Source organism: Penicillium verrucosum (assembly GCF_028828655.1).
Source record: "Penicillium verrucosum strain IBT 35672 chromosome Unknown utg000003l_segment0_segment0, whole genome shotgun sequence".
Taxonomy (NCBI): Eukaryota; Fungi; Ascomycota; class Eurotiomycetes; order Eurotiales; family Aspergillaceae; genus Penicillium; species Penicillium verrucosum.
In genome coordinates, this window is record NW_026643212.1 from 1274494 (window position 1) to 1294726 (window position 20233).

A 20233-nucleotide genomic window follows, 5' to 3' on the forward strand; every position below is an offset into this window, starting at 1 on the left:
GTCCACGACTAACCTCTTGTGGGAAGACATATAAATTCGAACCTGTTATCACATAATTTAAGACCGCTATGGAATAGAGCTCTGTGGCATTCGTTAATTAATTATATTAATCATGCGGATTTACATGTTCTATTCCCTTTTCTACCACGGTCATGACCGGATCTTCCCTCAGACATGTTGACAAGCTGTTCATGGTGTCCACATCCTATACACAATGTCAAGCTTTTTTCAAAGCGAATCCTACCTTGAGCACACGAGCAACGATCAAGCACACACCTCCTGCTAGGATGAAGATCCCAGAAAAGGTCAACGTACCCCAGAATACATCTCCCGCGGACGTTCGCTGGTGATCTAGAATGGCACCCGCCACAGGGCTACCGATCAACAATCCCAGACCCGATGCAAAGAGGGTCATCCCGATGTTGGTGCCCAGCTTAGACAAGTCAGGACAGAGGAAGGCGACAGTCGCGGGAAGCACAGCCTGGATAGAGCCACTTGTCAAGCCAACAAAAACCGCAATGGCAATCAGACCCGACTGAGATTTCACGCTGATCCACGCGAGCATCAATATTCCCGTGAGCAGGACAGATGGGATCATGACCGACAGGTTACCGATCTTGTCGGCGATGATAGACGGCATGACACGACCGGGGACCGAACCCGCATTCATGATGATCAACATATAGAAAGACAGATCCCGCGATATGCCGAGGTTGATACCGTACTGCTCGATGTAGAAGAATGGGATATAGAGACCGATGAAGATGAAGAATGCAGCGAACAGCCAAATGACAAAGACGGGATCCCGGAGCGCCTCGACGTTAATCAGCGGGCCTGATTTGCGAGGTGGAAGACGAGGACTCATAACAGCTACCGAGATGAGAAGCGTTCCCAACATGATGAACGCCATCACTCGAACCGCCCAGGGTAGTCCAATCTGAACGATCAGACGTCTCAGCACGACAGGGTAAATGATGCCTCCGATGCTTGAGCCGGTGGCGGCTAGACCCAGTGCAGTGGATCGCCGCGTCGAGAAATATGTGCCCACGATGGCAACACTGGGGATAAATGTCATTCCGGCGCCAATGCCGACACACAGGCCTTGGGCCAGGATAAGCTGCCAGTACTTCTTGCAAATCGAAGTCACTGTTCGGTTAGTATTTCTCTCGTTATAGATGGGCGGCATAACTCACTCATCATGCCGAACACCTCCAAAAATACACCCAAGGTGATATCGACGTGGAAATACCCAGCATCGAGAGCACGTCCACATAGAACTCCAATCACCAGCATCAGAAACGCCTGCAGCGATCCAATCCAAGCAATCGAAGACTGCGACGAGTCCCTTAGCAAGCCGGTGCTATATTCAGACTGGAATGTGCCGAAAGTGTTCAAGAGTCCCCAAGTGTTGAAGTTCAGGAAAAAGGCCCCGAGGACTTGGAGCCATGCTTTTGTGCCTCCATTGGGTGGTAGAGGGGGTACTGTGGGCTTTGGTGGTTCTTCGTCTGCTACCTCTGTCTTAATATGGCTGTTGACGCCGTCGGACTCAGTGTCTTTTCCTAATATGGAAGACGGCTGGGAGGAGGCCATTAGGAGGTGGTATATGATCAGGCTGATGGCCGAAACTGAAAGCAGCGAAGAGTAGAGTGATGAGTATACCAATGAAGAGGTTTGTACCACGGACAACTTGTGCAAGAAACTGAGAACAACTGACGGCGCGCTGAAATATATATTGCCTGAGCAAGCTTAATCTAATCCACAAACCGACAAAATGACCCTAATCAAACTCCATCTTCTTCCAAAGAAAGCCTTAGGTGACCAATCACCAGAAAGAACAAACATCATATCAACAGATCTGGAATCTCTCCAGCAGATTACCCCATCGGGAAGTACACAATCCGGAGTTTAATTACCGAAAAGGGAAGTGGATCTGGTTGATCAGGGATCTGCCTCAATCTGCCTCTGAGTCCGACTATCTCCCGCTTCGTATCGCACGGACTTAAATTGTCGCTTTGGGAATATGTTCGTTTGGTGTGATTGTCGTCGGTGGGCACATCCAGTATGTGAACATCCTTCTCACCTGGGCAACACCCAACTATTATTAACTGCACACAAACTACACGCCGGTGATTTAGTAGTTGGCTCACCACCAGCCGATCTTGAATGTTTTATGTTTTTGTCATTAATCTTTCCTTATAAAATTGGCCATTATCCAATTAAAGTCTCGAGGAATTCCCCGAGACACGGACACACCAGCAGAATTCCTAAAATGGCCTGTGTTCCTCTCTTCTAAGGAAAATACCACAGTTCAGTCTTACTATAATATCCAGACAAACACCTACGGCGACTAAAACGTATATCGACGAGGCACGGAATGGTGCCAACAGGGCGAGCAATGGGCAAATGCCATCTTCAAACTACGGTAAAGATCAATACGCAACAATCTTTTCAAATTCCAATTCTATCTCTTACTCTCACTTAGCGTCGCAGTCCGTGTCTAACAATCATAATCATAACTAACCCCATGCTAGTGGGGCTACCATTGAGTCTTCAAAGCCGCAATATCACTGCAGTCGAAGGGACCCGTGGTCTTCGGCTTTGTCCAGCGCATCGGCAACGCGCGAACCCTCTCCCTCGAACAGCATCGCGTCATAAGTTGCCGCGCCCAAAATACATCCGACAATAGGGGCGAAGAGCGGTACAACAAAGTAGTAGTTGGCCGCCGTAAACACCTCTCGGCCATAGACGATAGCAGAGAACAATCTCGGACCAAAGTCTCTAGCTGGGTTAATGGCCTGTTTATATTTATTAGTGCGAATTTCTAATCAGATAACGAGGTGAACATACGTAGCCAGTTTGCCAACCCAATGCCGCTCCGATCATAAGCAACAGCAAAAAGGAAGCGAGCTGTGGAGCAGGGAATCGATGGGAATTTGCCGGGTCGGAGATGCTGAGACAGCCAAACATCAACACAGCTGCGCCCAGCATCTCAGAAAATACAGCCTCCCAGTTCGACTCGAAAAAGGCACCCGGGTAAGTCGAGAAGATACCCGCTGAATGGTGACCAACCGGGCTCAGGATCGATCCGCCGGGAATAGTGTATTCGGGATCCCAAGCTTTAATAGCCGAACGGTAATTGATGTATACGATCGCAGCACCGACAAACCCGCCCAGGAATTGCGCAGCTAGTTTGCCTGGGATTTGTTTCCACTGTCCCTCAGATGGACGCACAAGAGCAAGACAAATAGTCACGGCCGGGTTAATTGTCGGGCTGGGATCAGACAAATAGCCTGACAGGGCCACGGCTGAGGCCCAGGCGAGGTTGATGGACAACCAGGTGCCGTAGTTGTAATCGGACAGCAGGCATTGGGCGACAACTCCATCGCCAATGACGATCAGTAGAGCTGTACCGAGAAATTCAGCCGCATATGGCTTCAGTACCCGACGGGGGATCATTGTGAACATGATATTTGAATCTTGACTCCCTTAACTATGTACAAGGTGGGATGCCAACTCTGGGAACCCCTGAGGTCAACCAAGGTTCCAAGGTTGGTGTGGGTGTTTACATAATTCACTAAACTGGGCCCACGTGGGCCCACGTGGAGCCAGACAGTTGACGTCTTACTAATCGGATCATCCTCGGATATGCCTATAACGGCATGCAGATTATCCAACTGATGTATACAACATACATCTACAACATACATCTACAACATACGTACAATATGTAGAAGGTTGAGTCCTCTAGTGTAGAGGCTTCAGTATCCAGTCTGTGGCAAATAAATTAGTGTCTAATTTTCCAATAGCAATACTCTATCACAATGGATAAGAACTATAAAAAGTGACATACTATATGCCAAGATAAGTAAAGTTACCTACCCTCAAATATCTTCAATATCAAACCGCATGTTCAGGCGTTGAAGATATTTACCATCGTGAAAAGTAACGATTCTTGCAATTCGCTTTATACCTTGGCCCCACGCACACAGAACAAAAGATGCAACAGTCTTGCCCATTCTAGTACCCAGCAGAGCATCAAATTCGCCCGAGCAAGGATCCCAAACCCCTTGTTCACTGAAACGGTATGGAAACCCTTCAGATTTATACACCTCATCGCGAATACATTGCACTGTGTCAGTTTCAGAGATATCAGTCACAAATACGTATTTGAGGCTTTCAAGGGAAAAGTCCATCCCATAGGCAGCTTTAGTAAATTCCGATATGTGTGGAGCAGTGCTTCGCTTTGATCTGCGGATCCAATCAAGGAACACCACACCTCGACCAGTCCGTCCTTCCCAGCCCACTGGTGGACCTTCTCGATTCTTAATTTCTATCTTGTTAAGCTCAACCGGTAGATCAAGAGGGTAGATCCACGTGTCCCATGTTGAATCCAGCCATACAGTGTCGTGGGCGACGGAATAGTCCTTAGGCTGGTGGTCATGTGTCACAACGAATGTGGATAGAGGGTATGGACAACGCGGTTGATTACAGTGTTCCATCCATCTCCGTAGGGTTCGTCCTTTTTCTTCCCATAGAGAGTACCTAGACATTTTCAATTAAAAGTTGGAGAGCTGGGTTAGACAGTGGAGGGGAAATAGTCTGGAATAATACTCACCAGCTCGTGAATTTAACACAGTTTAAGGATACTTTTCAGCGTTTGGGCTTATAGATACATGATAATCGTAGAGTGATGACAAAGAAGGTCAGCTAACACCATTGTTTAAATAATGTCTAAGTAAAGAACGAGTACAAAGCCGGGGTGAACAATCGGCCTAGCGACAAAGGGAAAACCTGCCAAAGGGTGAAAGAAGTCTAAATCAAACAAAGCACTAGTCTGGATTGGAGCCAGTAATTAATGACATGGTTATTCACGGCCCGTGTACGACGGATCGAAGCAACGACAACAGAAGAAACTTACCTATGTAGTTAAGTAGAAGCCACCATTGCTAATTAACACGCTGTTCCACATAGGTATTTCCTGGCTTCAACATAAAAGGATACTAACCATAGACCTACTTGAAAATGCAAGTTTCACATGCTACACACCGGCCCCGTATAGCTAGGTATAGGAATAAGTAAAAAGTTGGAAGGGAAATAGTTCTTGTTCAGTTAATTACTTCATGGCGTAAAACCCGACAATAGGCTTACAAGCTTGACAAAGAATAATACTTCTGCCGCATCAATTTCGATTCCTCATCATGAGCGAGTCGATCTGCAATCAACAGTCCAACACGCGATATGCATAATATGGTGCTCACGTACAAACTGAGGGGCCATCTACGAAGCTATAGGTACCATTATGAAGTCTTACATTTCTTCATCCCACCAAAACTTGATGACCTCGTTCCTTCCAGCATCCGAGCAAATCCAGCGTGCCCTACAGGACCCCCATCCTGTTCGTCTTTGTAGACCAATATATAATCGGTCGTGCTGTTTGGATCAAATGCAATGGCCTATTCTATGGTCAACCTTTTGAGATCACGGTGATCCAGATATTAACGGAGACTCACTAGTATACTTATTGGGTTGTCGACAATAAACCCGGCAAGATCTGAGTACTAAAGTGATACCAGTTGCCCCATATGCCAGTTATATTTGACCCTGAATCATAAGAGATAACGAAGGTTTGGTCGTATCCAAAGCATTTGCACCCAGCAGACTATTTGGGCAGTTTGGTAGAATCGAGTTGGTGGCTTCATAGGCATTGCTAAACCATCTACCATTCAGCCACCGGGCATAGTAGTTACTCCCCGGCCCAAGGACACAGAATTCAAGATTGCTAAGTCCATATTGGGCAATCTCTTTTTGGAGACCTGGATGGTCATTTAGATCTGATTTTCCTAGGATCAATGTTAGTCTGAGATCTTCAAATATTCAACGGATGTATCACACCAAGTTCATTTTCCGTAACGAGCAATTCACTGCGCCAATCCATTCAGACAGAGGTTTCGATTTAGGCCAACCAAAACTCGAGGACCTAAATGGTACTATTCAGCCTTCCAAAATGTTAGATTATCGAAGATCAACGTACGTCCAGTATGATTTTGAGCCACTAAGGGCACAAATGTTTCCCCTTATTGTTACCGACTAGGGAGAGGAATCTGCCACTTTCGATGGCGAGCTTTTAGTCTGATTGCGAGCTTTAAAAGCCATTGCCTTTCTCTCCTGTTCAGCCTTTCTGTCTTGTTCGGCCTTCATCTCCTCCTTCTTCCGCTCGAGCCTTTCCAGCTCGCGTCTGGCTTGCTTCTGTTGTCTTTTCGCTTCCTCCAGCTCGACATCCTTTTCTATTTGGACCCTAGGCTTGGCAGAAGAACATATGGGCTTCACCAGGGTGAGCTAAGTCGAGTATATCCAACTACAGAGCACCACGTTGTGGTCAGGGTGTTTGGACGCCTATGAAATGACCAACTGCAGCGGCTTGGTCTACCCAAATCTGCATCACATGATGCCTAGCAGATGCACTCATACATTCGAGGCATAGTGCGAGGATAAAACAGTGCATGATGATGGCCCTTTGTGTGGCTGCTTACCCCTTTTGTTTGCTTTATGTGACTTCCGTACCTTGACAGTCCTCTTGCATCGACCTCGGCTTTGCCTTTGGAAGTAAGATCGCTTCCTTTCTGGATCCATACCCCTAACGCCATTTGCTGCGCCTTTCTCAGATTGAAATACAACTGAAGTTCAATATCATACTTATCATACTCCTACACCGCCATGGCAGAATCAAGCTCGCGCCAAACCCCTTTGGGCCAAGCGCCCCAATGATTGGCAAACATTCAAACAATCCACGTAGATTGCAAGGAGAGTCCTACAAGCATCCCACAATCATAATCCTATCTGCTATCCAGATCCAATAAAGGTATGTGAATACCTTTTCCCTGGTTGGAAGAGGCTCTCCGCGCCAAAATTCGCCACCAATTGCGCCCTATCTCCCCGCATTGCTCCGGGTCGCGCGCATACCCCGTGGTATTTGGGACATGATGTCAGCCCAATGGAGTTCTACACGCGTTAAAGTTTTGAGTCAATCTGCTCGTATACTAACCAAATTCTCTATATAGCTTCTTTGAACCCTCCTAAAACTAGCACGTTCAATTTATTCACAATGTCTGCCGAAGGCGCCTCTTCATCGGTATGTTGATCGCAAGTGACACCACGCGGCTGCACTATACCAATGCGGAATTATGCCACGAAACATCCCATACTAGCAATGCATTATCATAAATCATCCTAACAATGATCCAGCCCATTCCCATTGAGGATCTCAAGAAGATCACCACCGAGGTACGCCCGCTTCCAAAATATCCGGTGCAATTAACCCCACGCTAACAATTCACCCCAGGCCTGTGAGGATGCCCTCAAGACCAGCGAAACCTACGAGCACGACAAGGTCGGAGACTGGAACTCCCAGATTATCGTAAGCACCACCACTACTACCACCACCACCCTACTATGTGTGACGACACCGTTACTAACAATCACCCACACAGAATACCGTCCTTAAGGCCCTGATCACCGCCACCGCACCCACGGATGCCTCCAAGCCCCCTCCCTACCGCTTCACTGTGAACAGCACAATCGTGCAGCAGGGCGTGATTGACCCCTCCGTCGCTGCAGATGGTGCACTCAGCAATGCCGGTAAGCGTGGTATGCACTCCGCCTCCGGAGCCTTCTGGGATGTCAACCGCGACGGCATGTGGACTTTCAAGTACACCGGTGCTGAGGAGCGGGGGATCGATGTTGTTGTTTGTGTGACGTGGTTTTCCGTCGTCGTATAAGAGACGAGGTTGGTTTGTTAGCTAGCTTGTTCTATGATGAACACGTCCATGGATGGCATAAAGTCCCATAAGCGGAGGTAGTGGCTTGGTCTGTGGTTTTTATCGGATTTGCGGATTTGCGGATTTGTGTCACGAGCTTCATCTTTTCTTTTTCATGTACTTGAACATTTGTTTTAGTCTTCTGGGTATTTTCAGATCTTCTTTTTTTTTCTTCCTGTGATTTGATTTGAATTCGGTCTGAGCGTGGTGTTTATGTTTTCTTCTAGTTTATGGACACTTGCCTGCGTTGTTCGAGAAATTGAATAGCCTTGTAAATTCATATTAGACATGTTACCATGAGAACATTGCGTAGTGTAGAGAAAGAGAACTTGGAATATAGATTTTATATTGTGGTATCTCGACACTATGCAGTATCCTCTGTGGGATGGAAATGGGGACAAGTAAAAATCTGCAAAATAATTCAAGAATAAAGGTCTCCATTGACCAACCGAAATACGCCACATAACCAGGGGAAACTGGAAAACACCGTCATTACTTGCGCCATGCCATGTATAGATTACCTAGAATAAGATCAACGCCAATACAGACCCATCAACTCATGAAAGCAAAACGCCGGTTAGCCGAGGAAACTCAGCCTGGCATCTTGCCCCTAGCGAGGCTCTGAATAGTCGTTCAAAGCAACACAAACGGCACCGCGATGGTGACCGCTGTACTGGCGGATTATATTGCCAGTGCCGAGCTCCCACAGACGAGCGTAGTGATCACTAGACACAGTCACGAGGTATGCACTATCTGCAGAGAAGGCGCAGTCCCAGACCCAGCGCTGGTGATTGGCGAGGGTGGTCTCCAGGAACAGTGTGTGGTTGACTGGGTCCATAGGAGGCCCATCTGGGGATGAGGTAAATGTCTGTTGTGGTGTCTCTTGGCGAGGAGGGTTGTCGGTAATACGGAGGAGATCACGGTCTTGAACGGGTGCGTCGAAAATGCGGAGTAAATCTCGAGACTGGGCGGGGACCTCGACAGGGGTTATCGGAGCTTCGACTGGTGTTTCAACTGGAGGGTTCAATGCCTCTTTCTCCTTCCATTGCTTCAATGCCAGTTTGGCAGGCGGAAATTCGGCGTCGAGGTTCCAAACCTTGGCAGTATGGTCCGCAGAGCAGGTTGCAAGGTGCTTGACATCAGGAGAGAGAAGCACACGAGTGAGATAGTCCTTATGAGCTTGGAAGGTACAGACGGGGATGATGCGGGTGGTTTCGTCGGTTTGGACCATGCGCCACAAGTAGACATTGCCCTGTTGAGAATCAGTAAAGGGTCATAAAATGGTTCGTGGATCGAAATGACGTACCTTCTTATTTCCAGCGCAAAGCAACGATCCATCACTGGCAACGCTGACACTGAGAACCGCAGTGTCCTCCTCCGGAATCAATTGATGTGTACAGACGCTTTCGCCCAAGTCCCAGACACGGACCATACCGGCGTGGTCACCACTGATGAGCTCGCCCTGGTTGGGATGAATGACAACATCATTGACCGCAGCCCGGTGAATGTAATTCCGCTGCAAGCTACCTGTACGGGTATCCCAAACCTTCACGGTTCCATCCTCAGAGCTAGTGACCATCCATTTTCCCTCGCAGTGGAATGCCACGCCGGTGATATTGTTCGTGTGACCTTCAAAGGTAATCACGGGATTGGGATTGGTTGACTTGATATCAAAGAGCTTGACATTATTGTGGCCCGCGGCAGCCAGGAACCTCTTATCCGGGGTGATGCAAAGACGATTGACTTGAGAGTCTGGATGTTGGATTGTACGCGAACAGATACCCGAGAGCGCTTCCCAAAAGCTAGCAGCGATATAGTCAGCAAGAGTCCTGGTACAAATTGCCACGCTGCGGGGGCTGCATAAATGCTCCGCGCGGCTAGTTGAGCCTCAACTTACCGAATGGTATGGTCGTACCCCGCTAAAATATGCAACCAAGGTAATTAGCCCAATGCCTAGAAGAATGCGGGGAGCTCCTTGCGATGTTCCACGTACCGGTGCATAGAATGACACTCATATTTGCCAGAGCTAAGGCCAGTGGGGTATAGTGGGAGAAATAACTGGTCTTGGTGATATCCTCGTTCTGGGTACCACTGGAGTCCCTTGAGGCGTTAGGGGAGCTGTCAAGGCGAGACGGCCTAGGCCGAACGTCGGATGGAGTCCCGTTTTCTGCCATGTCAATCACGTGAGTGTAGGCCCACGTGAATAGAGCGGTGTCACAGTATATCGATAAGACCTGGGCGGTGGGAAGATAAGACGATCCGTACCTAAATGGGAGGCGGTCAAGCATGTAAACAGGAACAACATTTGTGGGTTGTTGTTTGTCTAATGACATTGTTTCATATTTGTGTTCATAAAGTGATAGCTCGATTGAGTTATTTTCTTTCTATTTCTACATTTTATTTGAACTGGATTTTGAGTCGATTTGTCGTACTATCAAACTTTTGCTCATATCAAGCCTCAACTACTCCGTACATTAGGCGGTATAAACAATAGGAGATCTCCACCCCGGGATACTGACGTATGATTGGCAAAAATAAAGTTAAACTTTTGGCAAAATAAATGATTAGCCGGCAGAAAAAAAAACATCCCCATGTAGTCGATCAAGTACATCATGTGTCGTCTCTATTGATTCCTATTCATCCCTATTGATCCCCATTGGTTGGTTCAATACAATAGAAATGTCCTTTCTTTGTTCTCATCTGTTCCCTTTGTTCCAGTCCATCAACCCTAGTTCCTTCCTCGACGGTTATAACCATCCTTCCTGCTTTCATCTCTTCTTCCTTTCTACAACATCTTCTTGTCTTCTCAACCTTTCTTGATATCTTCCAAACATAATAACAATTCTTAATCAACATGGCTCCAATTGATCCCAGCAACCCTACCTTTGGGTTTGACCAGCCTACTTTCGACTCCCAGGCCTTTCTCAATGGCATTGGTCTCGGCACCGACACCCCTTTCAATGCTTCCAATGGCTTCAACCACCATGAAATACCCCCTGAGCTCCTCAAAACCTTTGACGAGTGCCTTGCCAGCCTTCCTGTCAATGGACTCGACGAGGAGTTTAGTTTTGACCAGCTGATTTCAACCACACCTACCAACTACTCTGCCCAGCCAGTGACCCACAATCTCCCCGCGCATGCACCATACAGCCAGGTACCCTATGACCCCTCAATTGGGATTCCATACACCCCAGAGGACACTGATGCCGACAAGGTCCGAAAGTGGGAAAACCTCATCGCCCACGCCAATTTGGCCAATGCTGGCGTGCAACCCTCTACTCCTCAGTCCATTCAAGAAGAGGCTGTCGGGCAAACCCCGCAGTCTATGGACTCGCCCAATTCTCTGTTTGAATCTCCTGGTTCATTGTCTACTAAGACCTCGTCTGCTGGGGCCTCGTCTGTTGGGATCGTTGCGACTCGTCGCGCCACTCCGCCGACTCCGTCCCCATGCCACGCTCCTATGGCTACAATGGCACCTTCGAACGCCGCCATTCCGTCGACTCCGTCCGCTTTCCAGGCTCCTATGGCTACAATGGCACCTTCGAACGCCGCCATTCCGTCGACTCCGTCCGCTTTCCAGACTCCTATAGCTACAATGGCACCTTCGAACGCCGCCGTTCCGTCGACTCCGTCCGCTTTCCAGGCTCCTGTGGCTACAATTGCACCTTCGAACGCCGCCGTTCCGTCGGCTCCGTCCCCTTTCCACGCTCCTGTGGCTACAATTGCACCTTCGAACGCCGCCGTTCCGTCGGCTCCGTCCCCTTTCCACGCTCCTGTGGCTACAATTGCACCTTCGAACGCCGCCGTTCAGTCGACTCCGTCCGCTTTCCAGGCTCCTGTGGCTACAATTGCACCTTCGAACGCCGCCGTTCCGTCGGCTCCGTCCGCTTTCCAGGCTCCTGTGGCTACAATTGCACCTTCGAACGCCGCCACAAATGTCACTGTAAGTCACCATTGGCGCTTAACTCATGTACAATGGGAAAATGTGCTAACTGTACGGCGTTCAACAGGCAAAGGCCATTCCTCGCACCGTGAACCTTCCGCGAGCGTTGGCCAACCCGAAGGGCTATGCCCAACATGTTTCTCCATTCCCTCCGATTGCGACAGTTAATCCTCTTCCTGACTCTGTATCACATTCCCGGGAGCTAGAGAAGGCACGATCACGCATTCAAAGTCTCGTAAAAGAACGCGACCTCTACCACCGCAGTTTAAAAAAGGCAACTACCATCGACCCTAAGACAGGAAAGACGACCATCCAAACTCTAGAAGCACAGAACATGAGTCTGCGCCGCACTAACGCCAAGCAAGCTCGGGACCTGCAGAAGCTTAAGGAATCGGCCCAGCAGCAAAGGGATGAGTTCGCTGCTCTTGGGAATAAGTACAATGTGCTAATGATGGATCTGCATAAAACCAAGATCGAGCTTCGCGAGCTGAAGGGCCAGTAAATACTAGGAGTATCAACAGGTTTATCAAATCAATGTCTTCTTCATCTGTGTACTATGACTCAAATAGGTCTTTAACATCAGTTTCAAGGGTTAATATTGGACACAAACATACGTAGTCAGGTCCAAACGCCAGTATGGATCCCCTAGGCTACTCATACGTCTTCTTCTATCCATGTATGCTTCCCTCCTTGACTTTAGAATTGTCCTCTTGCGAATTTATTTTAGGATGAGACAGAGATAGAGCGGGCAATACCGGAAGCATTGCATGCGAAGGAAACTGCAGGGGAATTTTCGCCAGACCAATACAACTTGGGTGCCAAGCATTTTATATTCGGTTACAACGTACCTAGGTAGCTGTACGTACCATATTTCCTCTGCCGGGTGGGGCTTTCCTATCTTAGCTGCCGCCGCTTTTATGAGGGCGCTCAGAGTCAGGCTCTCTGAGTAAATTTCAGTCCGGGCTCAGGCTCAGTGAGCGGCTCAGAGCCATCACGTGATAAATCAGTGAGGCCCAATGAACGATCACTGAGTGCTCACTGAGCACTCACTGAGCACTCAGTTACTCTGATTGGCTGCTCACTGATCGCTCACTGAGCACTCAGTTACTCTGATTGGCTGCTCACTGATCGCTCACTTATCACTCACTGGTTACTCAGAGACTGATCAGAGCCATCTATTGAGCACTCAGTCCACGCTCAGTCCATACCCAAAGAAGCCCTTTGCCCCACAATTCTGTTTATTTGCGAACTACTTTTTGATGGCCATCATTTCTCACCGTAAGCCCTACTTTTTGAGGTGCACGATCTTCCGATCTCGTCTCCCTCTCAAATTATAACGCACCAGAGCACGATGACGCAAATTGGAAGGCATGGAGTTCATCTATCACGGGGCGGCATAGGAGAAAAGTCTTCGGTCATATTATCCACGCAAATGATGTTCCTGGGATCGGTAAGTATATCGTATATTATGCCTCCACGATGATAAGCTGACCACGGTTATATTATATAGTGGCAGGCGGGAAACAAGTCAATAAGTCATCCTCAAAAGGCAAAGCTTCCTCCGCATCCAGATTGCCTCAGGCCATCCCAAGCCCTACGAGTAGATCTCGCTCTATGTCCCCCGAAAAGGCCCAACCAGGTCTCCGCGACCGTTCGACGAACCTACCACGTGCTTCACGGGGTAACTACCCAATCTCCTCCCATATGGAGGCTCCGTCTTCAGTTCAGCCCGACCGGCAAAAGCGAGACGATACCATGAAGAAAAAGGTGCGCCCTTAGAGAATCGAGGGACCAAATAATACTGACTTCTTTACCCTTCAGTGTCTAGAACGGGATAACGACAGATGTATCCTCACCAAACGCGATCAGCCTAGACTGCAGTGTGCCCATATCGTACCCTTCAAGCTGAACGGTTTCAGCGCACGTGATAATACCTGGCGATGGCTTCAACTCTTCTGGGGTCAGGATCTAGCCGATAAGTGGATCGCGGAGCTACTCTGTGGCTCCGATCAACCGAATCGGTTAAACACGGAACAGGTCAAGAATCTGATCACGCTGGGAAGTCAAGAACATAACTACTGGGACAATGGTATGTTTGCTTTCCGTCCGGTCCGAACATACCAGCAGCACACCAAAATGGATATTGCGTTCCATTGGTTGTGTCGAACGAAGGAACAGGGCAAGTGACTTGATACCAAGATCTTACTATATCGAGCAAGTGGTAAAATGAGTGTGTTTGTTAAGATTGCCAGGCCTTTTTTGATGGGACGATGGGGGCCATCTAAAAGAGGAGGGTTGCACGTGATGGGACTAGCGTGTTGCATTTTATTGATGTAGCTTACTCAGGCCGCTCACCCCTAGGCTCAGCTCAGACTCAGTGAGCGAATCAGGGCGCTCAGATAATGCTCAGTGAGCGGATCAGAGCGCTCAGGTGACGATCAGAGCATGCTCAGTGAGCAGGTCAGAGCGCTTATGTAATGCTCAGTGAGCGGATCAGGGCGCTCAGGGGCGTGCTCAGTTGTACTCAGTGAGCAAAAAGCGGCAAGGTCTGATCACAAAAACGGAAAGGGAACGCCAAGAAGTGGCAGAGGTTATCTGGTATGTAGGTACTTTCTTCTCAAAATGATGTACCACATGATAGCTAGTTAGTTAGATTAGTCGTATACATGTAAGTCACTTACCGTGGATGCTTCCTATATTACCAGTACGAATTCCAAGGACATTATTACAATGTCCGATTGAATTTTGATCAAATTAAATTTATATAGTATGTAGTAAGACCACGGCGTTGCATAAAGTCTTCATGATCATTAATGCACAAAATTCCCGATGCGGAAATAAGTGGGTCATAGCCCTAGAAAAGTCTGCTTCCGCTTATGATGCAAATTTGGGACGAAAACATCACATCAGCATGGCCGGCTGGCCCAATGGCAAGGCGCTTGACTACGAATCAAGAGATTGCAGGTTCGATCCCTGCGTCGGTCAATCTTTTTGCTTTCCTAGCTTTCTACAACCCTGTAATCAATCTACGTCACAGCTAGGTGTGAATTGCATCTGATTTTTGTGTTGCTGTAGTTAGTTCGAATATTTCTAGTGTATAAACGGGTTGTCTGGACAGATCTTCCTTTTTTATATATGCCTTGCAATTTTGCATTCATAGAGTCCACTGGAATCTCGGAACACTACTGAACACTACTATGTATGTTGTAACACGGTTGGTAGTATAAGCTTTGAACAATGACAAGCTTAATATCTTCCGGCCTATGATTGTGTTATGAAACCATAAAACCAAAACGTACAACATCCATGGGTGTCCCTCACTTCAATCGGCACAATCGGCACAATGGGCATCCGATCTGAACCAAGCAAACCAAGCAATCTCAAACATGACACGACACCAGGCTGCAGAATTTGAAGAGACCAGTGGAGGAACCTCGGACATACCAAAACAAGGCACAGAGCATGGCCAAATGTGGTTCGTTTAAAGAAGGACATAAAACTGGAACTAGCAATATGTCAGCGGCGTGAGAAAGAAAGAAAAAAAAGAGAAAGCTTAATAAAATCACATCAAGTGGGTTTAGACTCAGAGTGGATACAAGTGGGCGCCAACCAACGTGCGCCATTTCAACCGGGTACCCGGTGTGGATGCCGGATTATGGCTTTCGGCATACCGGTTTACTCGGTTCGGATTTAGACATCTTCCACCAGGGCAAGGGGTTCCAAGGTTCTATGTTAATTATGTAAGGGTGTCTATCACCGATTTGTTCCGACTGTGGATGTGGACTTTTTTTTGTTTCTTTTCTTTTGACAGGCTTGATATTTCAACCCGTTGAGGAAAGGGAAGATATAGCTGTTTGCTCGTCATGGCGGATCAAGATGAGATTCGTGGTAATTCGGTCTACCAGATCGAAGAGCCTATTGCTGAGACTCCCTCGCCAGTTGAGAAACCTGTTGCTGTGCAACAAGAGAAGAAGTCCGGTTTGATGGCTAAGTTAGTATCACCATACCCAATCCTCTATGTTTTTCATCAGCGCAGAACACGACAAAATACTAATACCCCTCACAGAATTGGGAGAATATTCAACCAAGATGTCCGGGGGAAATTCCTGCATACAAAGATATCGAAATCCATACCTGGGACGGACCCGACGACCCCGAGAATCCCTTCAATTGGAGCATCCGATACAAATGGCTGCTAACTATCACCGTATGCTTCATGTAAGAAATCCCTTCCCAGTACACTACACATAACCTTAAAACCATAAAACTAACAACCCAATCAGCTCCATCCTGACCGGTCTCCCCGCAGGAACATACGGTTCCGGCAATGACTGGATGGAGAAGCAATTCAATGTCCAGAACTCTCCCTTCCCAAACCTGTACTGGGCCACCACCTCCTGGAACATGGGCGCGGCCTTCTGGCCATTGATCTTCGTCCCTCTGACTGAAGCCTCCGGTCGTATGCCTGGATACTTCGTGGCATATGTGATTCTTGTTATCTCGCTCTTCCCGTCTGCATTTGCAAAGAACTTCGCGACACTCGTCGTGACTCGGTTCTTCGGTGGTGGTGCTTCTTCCGTCTCGATTAATATCGTCGGTGGAAGTATCTCCGATGTGTGGCTCGGTGACCATGCTCGCAGTCTGCCCATGTCTATCTTCGGGTTTACGAGTGTTGTTGGCATTGCACTTGGTCCGTTTATTGGATCTGCCATCGTGCAGATTCAGAGATCGGAGCCGTGGCGTTGGTAAGCACAATCCCTCTCTTCCCAATATTCATAATAGATGATCCAAAGATCCAAGAACACATTATACTAATCACCTCTCTATAGGATCTTCTACATCCAAATCATCTACAACGCAGCCCTGATCCCAGTATTCTGGCTAATCCTCACCGAAACCCGGCCAGACGTGATCCTCAAGAAGCGCGCACGCAAAATCCGCAAGGAAACCAACCGCCCAGTCTACGCAGCCTCCGAAATCGACGCACCCAGCAAGCTGCGCCTACTGAAGATCTCCTTCCAACGCCCGACAAACATGCTCCTCACCGAGCCCGTCGTAATCTTCTTCACTTTGTGGATCAGTTTCGCCTGGGGAATTCTCTACCTCTTCTTCTCCAGCGTCGTCCAAACCTACTCCACAAACTACGGCTGGGGCTCGCTAGCAACCGGCCTAGTCCAGCTCGCCATCTCAGTAGGTGCAATCATCGGAACGGTCATCAACCCACTACAGGACTGGTTGTATCTTCGCTCTGAACGACGCAACAACGAGAAACCCGGTAAACCTGTTCCCGAGGCAAGACTGTACACATCCATTCCTGGTAGTCTGCTCTTTGCGGCGGGTCTGTTCTGGTATGGATGGGCTAGTCAGCCTGATGTCCATTGGATTGTGCCGACTATTGGTATCACGGCTGCGGGAATTGGAATTTATTCGATCTATATGGCTGTTGTTAATTATCTGACTGACGCTTATGAGCGGTATGCGGCGTCTGCCTTGTCTGCTGCTTCGCTTGGCAGGAATGCTTTTGGAGCGTTTCTGCCGCTTGCTTCGCCGCAGTTGTTTGGGAATCTTGGATTTGGATGGGCGGGGACTTTGCTTGGGTTTATCGGGGTTGCTTTGTCGATTGTTCCTGTTGTTTTGGTTTTGAAGGGACCGCAGATTCGGGAGAGGAGTACGTTTATGAGGGAGGCTATGTGGGAGCCTGAGGAGAAGGTTGAAGTTGATCGATCTGGGAAGGGGGATTCGGAGCCTACTTCAGAGGGAATTGCGTGAGGTTGTCTACTTCTGGTGGGTGTTATTTTGTGCTGCGTTGCATGGTTGAATGTTTTGTTCTACTTGTTGGCTTCATTTTGGCTGATAGATGTCAAGATTTATATTTTTAGGTAAACACCTGTGGTTTTTACTATGGTGATACCATCATAAATAACACACTTTATTTCTGGATTATATAGTAAAAATGCACGTTGAATTTGGGATAACCCTAGCAATTACCTAGGTAGCCCTATATAGATCATGTTAATCTGATTTAATGGAGACATCATTATCAGATCATGGAGCACTATGTGTGTTTTTTACTGTGGGGATACCATAATAAATAACACTTAGGCTGATTTGGTTTATCCTTGAGACTTTCCAAGGTTCAATAACGAGGTCTGTTTTATTCTTTCTCTCTGCAATCTTTATTCAGCTAAGTCTGCCTCTATATCCATTTCAATACACCTAGGTATATCAACTTCGCTTTGATGGCATCAGATAAGCAAGAGTGCAATCAGTTCGTGAGATTCTCGAATCCAGTACTCGGATCGTTGGATATATTCTAGGTAGAATCGCGGAGAAATGCTACGATTACTTCCAACGGCGGTATCGCTCTGCCAATACCACAATATTCAACGCAAGGCCCGCCGGCGGTGATGATATTCGCGCACTGGATAACCCACCTCCTCATCTTTCAGTTCACAACACACCTGTTATACCGCCGGGGCATGCTATTTCAGATATCGATCGAGATATCAAGAAGGGGTTGGATACTACTATTAAGAACGGATAGGCGAAGGGGAAAATCAAATAAAGGAGAGGGTACGAATATCTCAGTATAGATAGGAAGAAAATATAAATTTTGATTGAAAACATGAATTTACTGTTTTATTTCGTTATGTCCATCTAGTGGCCGTTCTCTATGTATTGTATAATGCAGAGAGGGTAGTATAGAAAGACAAGAAACCATAAAACACAACTTCCTCCACATGTTCTGTCAACTCTGAATCCAAGGTAAAAAGGATAGTGGAAGAGGGTATCGGGGCAAAGAGGTCAGGGTCAGGGGCGAATGGCCATTCTTGCTTTTTGGGAAACATTTTCGCTATCAAACATTCAACCTCAACAAGCACGATCAATTTACTTTTGATCGCGCATGTTGCGGAAGAAATCCATGACACCGGTGTAAACAACAAGCAGGATACCACCGCCAGGGCCGAGACGAAGGACCTTAGGCGTGAAGCCCTTGTACAGGGCAGCGAAGCCCTCCTCCTTCATAACGGTGCCCAGAGCAGGCCAGGCCCAGTTGTACTTGGCGACCTGGCCGGGAACCTTGGAAGTGTTCTGGATGCGAGACTTGACAACGTCCATGGGAGTGTTGAGGAGAGTACCGGTGATACCACCAACGGTACCAGCAATCAAGTCGTTGCGGGTCTGCTGGTTCTTGTTGCCGGGCTCGACGGCAGGCAGCTGCGCGCGAACCTGGAAGATACAGCCGAAGTAACCTGCGTTCCACAGGACGTGGCGCCACATGGTCGACTCAAGGCCGTTGTACATTGCCAGCGGGCCTTCTGCGGCCACGATCTTCTTCACAACGTCGAACATGCCGTTGTACTTGTGGGCCTGGGCCTTATCCTGCAGACGGATCTTCACTAGCTCGAAAGGAACCACCACGAAGGCTTCAGTTGCTCCGGCTGTGGCTCCGGTCAAAGTGGCCAGGCTTTGGGTCTGCTTATCGACACCGAACAGGTTGCGGTAGAAAGTGCCCCAGCTGTCGTTGGCGGCGAATTTGGTCGCACGCTTAGGTGCCTCCATCAGGATGGGTGCGGAGATACCACGGTATAGACGGGAAGCACTATGCGTTGTCACACGTTAGAGAGAGAGCCGTGGCTTCTTCGCTGGGGTGATGACATACCCCTCGTTCTTAACAATCTTGCGGAAGCAGTCGAACATGCCATTGTAGTGATCGACACCAGGAACAGGGGGTCCGGTCTGGAGCTGACTGTAGGCGGATATCATTAGCTCGAGTCATACGAGGTCGGTGTTTATTGCGACCGGCGGCTTGCTTACATTCGAGTCTTGAGCACGTCCAGAGGGTACCTGCGAGTCACACATCGTCAATTGGGTCCGATTTTCACACTATACCAAGCATATCTCCAATAAAGGTAGCCATGCGACCAAGGAAAGGGAGTGGGGAGCCGTACATGATCAGGATCTGTTCGTGCGGGGAGAGACGCGTTAGTCACCAGAGCACCTCGTGGGGGGTTCCAACACAACGAATCAAGTCGGAATCGCTTTTCAGAGCAAAAGCAAGAGAGACATACCTCTGAGACACCAGCCACCGCACCGGCGGCGAACTGGTAGACGAAGGGGAGGGGTGCCTGGGGAGTTTCGGACATGATGGCGGCTTGAGGTGTGGGATGTTAGTATGGGACCATAAATGGACAATGTTGGGATCGCGAAAGTGATCAAAAAGCACACTTTTTGCGATCAAATCACATATTAACTCACAATACCTGAAAAAGAACGAGGGTTGGAGAAAGAAGAAGTGAGAAAAGCGGAGGATACCGGTGTCGGCGAGATTCGGTGATCAGGTCCGAGTGCAGTAACCGGTAAGACTCCGCCTGCGCCTGTACGTTTAACCCGATTACTAAACCCCCGTGGGGAGAGCTTCTATAAAATTCACATTCCGAACTGTTTGCAGGTTTATTCTCATCAGTTCCTATTC

The 20233-nt window shown here is 48.2% G+C and overlaps 11 protein-coding genes across 11 annotated transcripts; 5 read left to right on the forward strand and 6 right to left on the reverse strand.

Moving 5' to 3' along the window:
• Positions 1-217: 217 nt before the first annotated feature.
• On the reverse strand, positions 218-1590 carry N7516_008171 (MCT family MFS transporter; the record flags this gene model as incomplete). The annotated part of the gene is made up of 2 exons (XM_057220890.1): positions 218-1146; positions 1194-1590. 2 exons carry the CDS (start codon positions 1588-1590, stop codon positions 218-220), a joined length of 1326 nt encoding a protein of 441 aa, XP_057071162.1.
• A 974-nt stretch (positions 1591-2564) lies between these two features.
• On the reverse strand, positions 2565-3456 carry N7516_008172 (uncharacterized protein; the record flags this gene model as incomplete). Its single annotated transcript, XM_057220891.1, has 2 exons — positions 2565-2795; positions 2848-3456. 2 exons carry the CDS (start codon positions 3454-3456, stop codon positions 2565-2567), a joined length of 840 nt encoding a protein of 279 aa, XP_057071163.1.
• Positions 3457-3881: 425 nt separating this feature from the next.
• N7516_008173 (uncharacterized protein) lies at positions 3882-4550 on the reverse strand (the record flags this gene model as incomplete). The annotated part of the gene is made up of 1 exon (XM_057220892.1): positions 3882-4550. One exon carries the CDS (start codon positions 4548-4550, stop codon positions 3882-3884), a length of 669 nt encoding a protein of 222 aa, XP_057071164.1.
• A 1537-nt stretch (positions 4551-6087) lies between these two features.
• Positions 6088-6479, reverse strand: N7516_008174 (uncharacterized protein; the record flags this gene model as incomplete). Its single annotated transcript, XM_057220893.1, has 2 exons — positions 6088-6295; positions 6469-6479. The coding sequence occupies 2 exons, from the start codon at positions 6477-6479 to the stop codon at positions 6088-6090; spliced, it is 219 nt and encodes a 72-aa protein (XP_057071165.1).
• A 623-nt stretch (positions 6480-7102) lies between these two features.
• N7516_008175 (dynein light chain Tctex-type family protein) lies at positions 7103-7775 on the forward strand (the record flags this gene model as incomplete). The annotated part of the gene is made up of 4 exons (XM_057220894.1): positions 7103-7129; positions 7243-7281; positions 7340-7414; positions 7488-7775. 4 exons carry the CDS (start codon positions 7103-7105, stop codon positions 7773-7775), a joined length of 429 nt encoding a protein of 142 aa, XP_057071166.1.
• Positions 7776-8424: 649 nt separating this feature from the next.
• On the reverse strand, positions 8425-10147 carry N7516_008176 (WD40 repeat domain-containing protein; the record flags this gene model as incomplete). The annotated part of the gene is made up of 4 exons (XM_057220895.1): positions 8425-9066; positions 9121-9616; positions 9712-9733; positions 9808-10147. The coding sequence occupies 4 exons, from the start codon at positions 10145-10147 to the stop codon at positions 8425-8427; spliced, it is 1500 nt and encodes a 499-aa protein (XP_057071167.1).
• Positions 10148-10668: 521 nt separating this feature from the next.
• Positions 10669-12259, forward strand: N7516_008177 (uncharacterized protein; the record flags this gene model as incomplete). The annotated part of the gene is made up of 2 exons (XM_057220896.1): positions 10669-11757; positions 11825-12259. The coding sequence occupies 2 exons, from the start codon at positions 10669-10671 to the stop codon at positions 12257-12259; spliced, it is 1524 nt and encodes a 507-aa protein (XP_057071168.1).
• A 54-nt stretch (positions 12260-12313) lies between these two features.
• Positions 12314-13206, forward strand: N7516_008178 (uncharacterized protein; the record flags this gene model as incomplete). Its single annotated transcript, XM_057220897.1, has 3 exons — positions 12314-12326; positions 12916-13035; positions 13103-13206. Coding segments are annotated over 3 exons (237 nt in total), but the record flags the coding sequence as incomplete, so codon positions are not given.
• A 165-nt stretch (positions 13207-13371) lies between these two features.
• Positions 13372-14815, forward strand: N7516_008179 (uncharacterized protein; the record flags this gene model as incomplete). Its single annotated transcript, XM_057220898.1, has 3 exons — positions 13372-13524; positions 13579-13846; positions 14799-14815. The coding sequence occupies 3 exons, from the start codon at positions 13372-13374 to the stop codon at positions 14813-14815; spliced, it is 438 nt and encodes a 145-aa protein (XP_057071170.1).
• Positions 14816-15620: 805 nt separating this feature from the next.
• Positions 15621-17526, forward strand: N7516_008180 (uncharacterized protein; the record flags this gene model as incomplete). The annotated part of the gene is made up of 4 exons (XM_057220899.1): positions 15621-15752; positions 15824-15975; positions 16041-16502; positions 16587-17526. The coding sequence occupies 4 exons, from the start codon at positions 15621-15623 to the stop codon at positions 17524-17526; spliced, it is 1686 nt and encodes a 561-aa protein (XP_057071171.1).
• Positions 17527-18645: 1119 nt separating this feature from the next.
• N7516_008181 (putative mitochondrial 2-oxodicarboxylate carrier protein) lies at positions 18646-19904 on the reverse strand (the record flags this gene model as incomplete). The annotated part of the gene is made up of 5 exons (XM_057220900.1): positions 18646-19360; positions 19421-19507; positions 19576-19605; positions 19710-19720; positions 19830-19904. 5 exons carry the CDS (start codon positions 19902-19904, stop codon positions 18646-18648), a joined length of 918 nt encoding a protein of 305 aa, XP_057071172.1.
• Between the last annotated feature and the right edge of the window lie 329 nt (positions 19905-20233).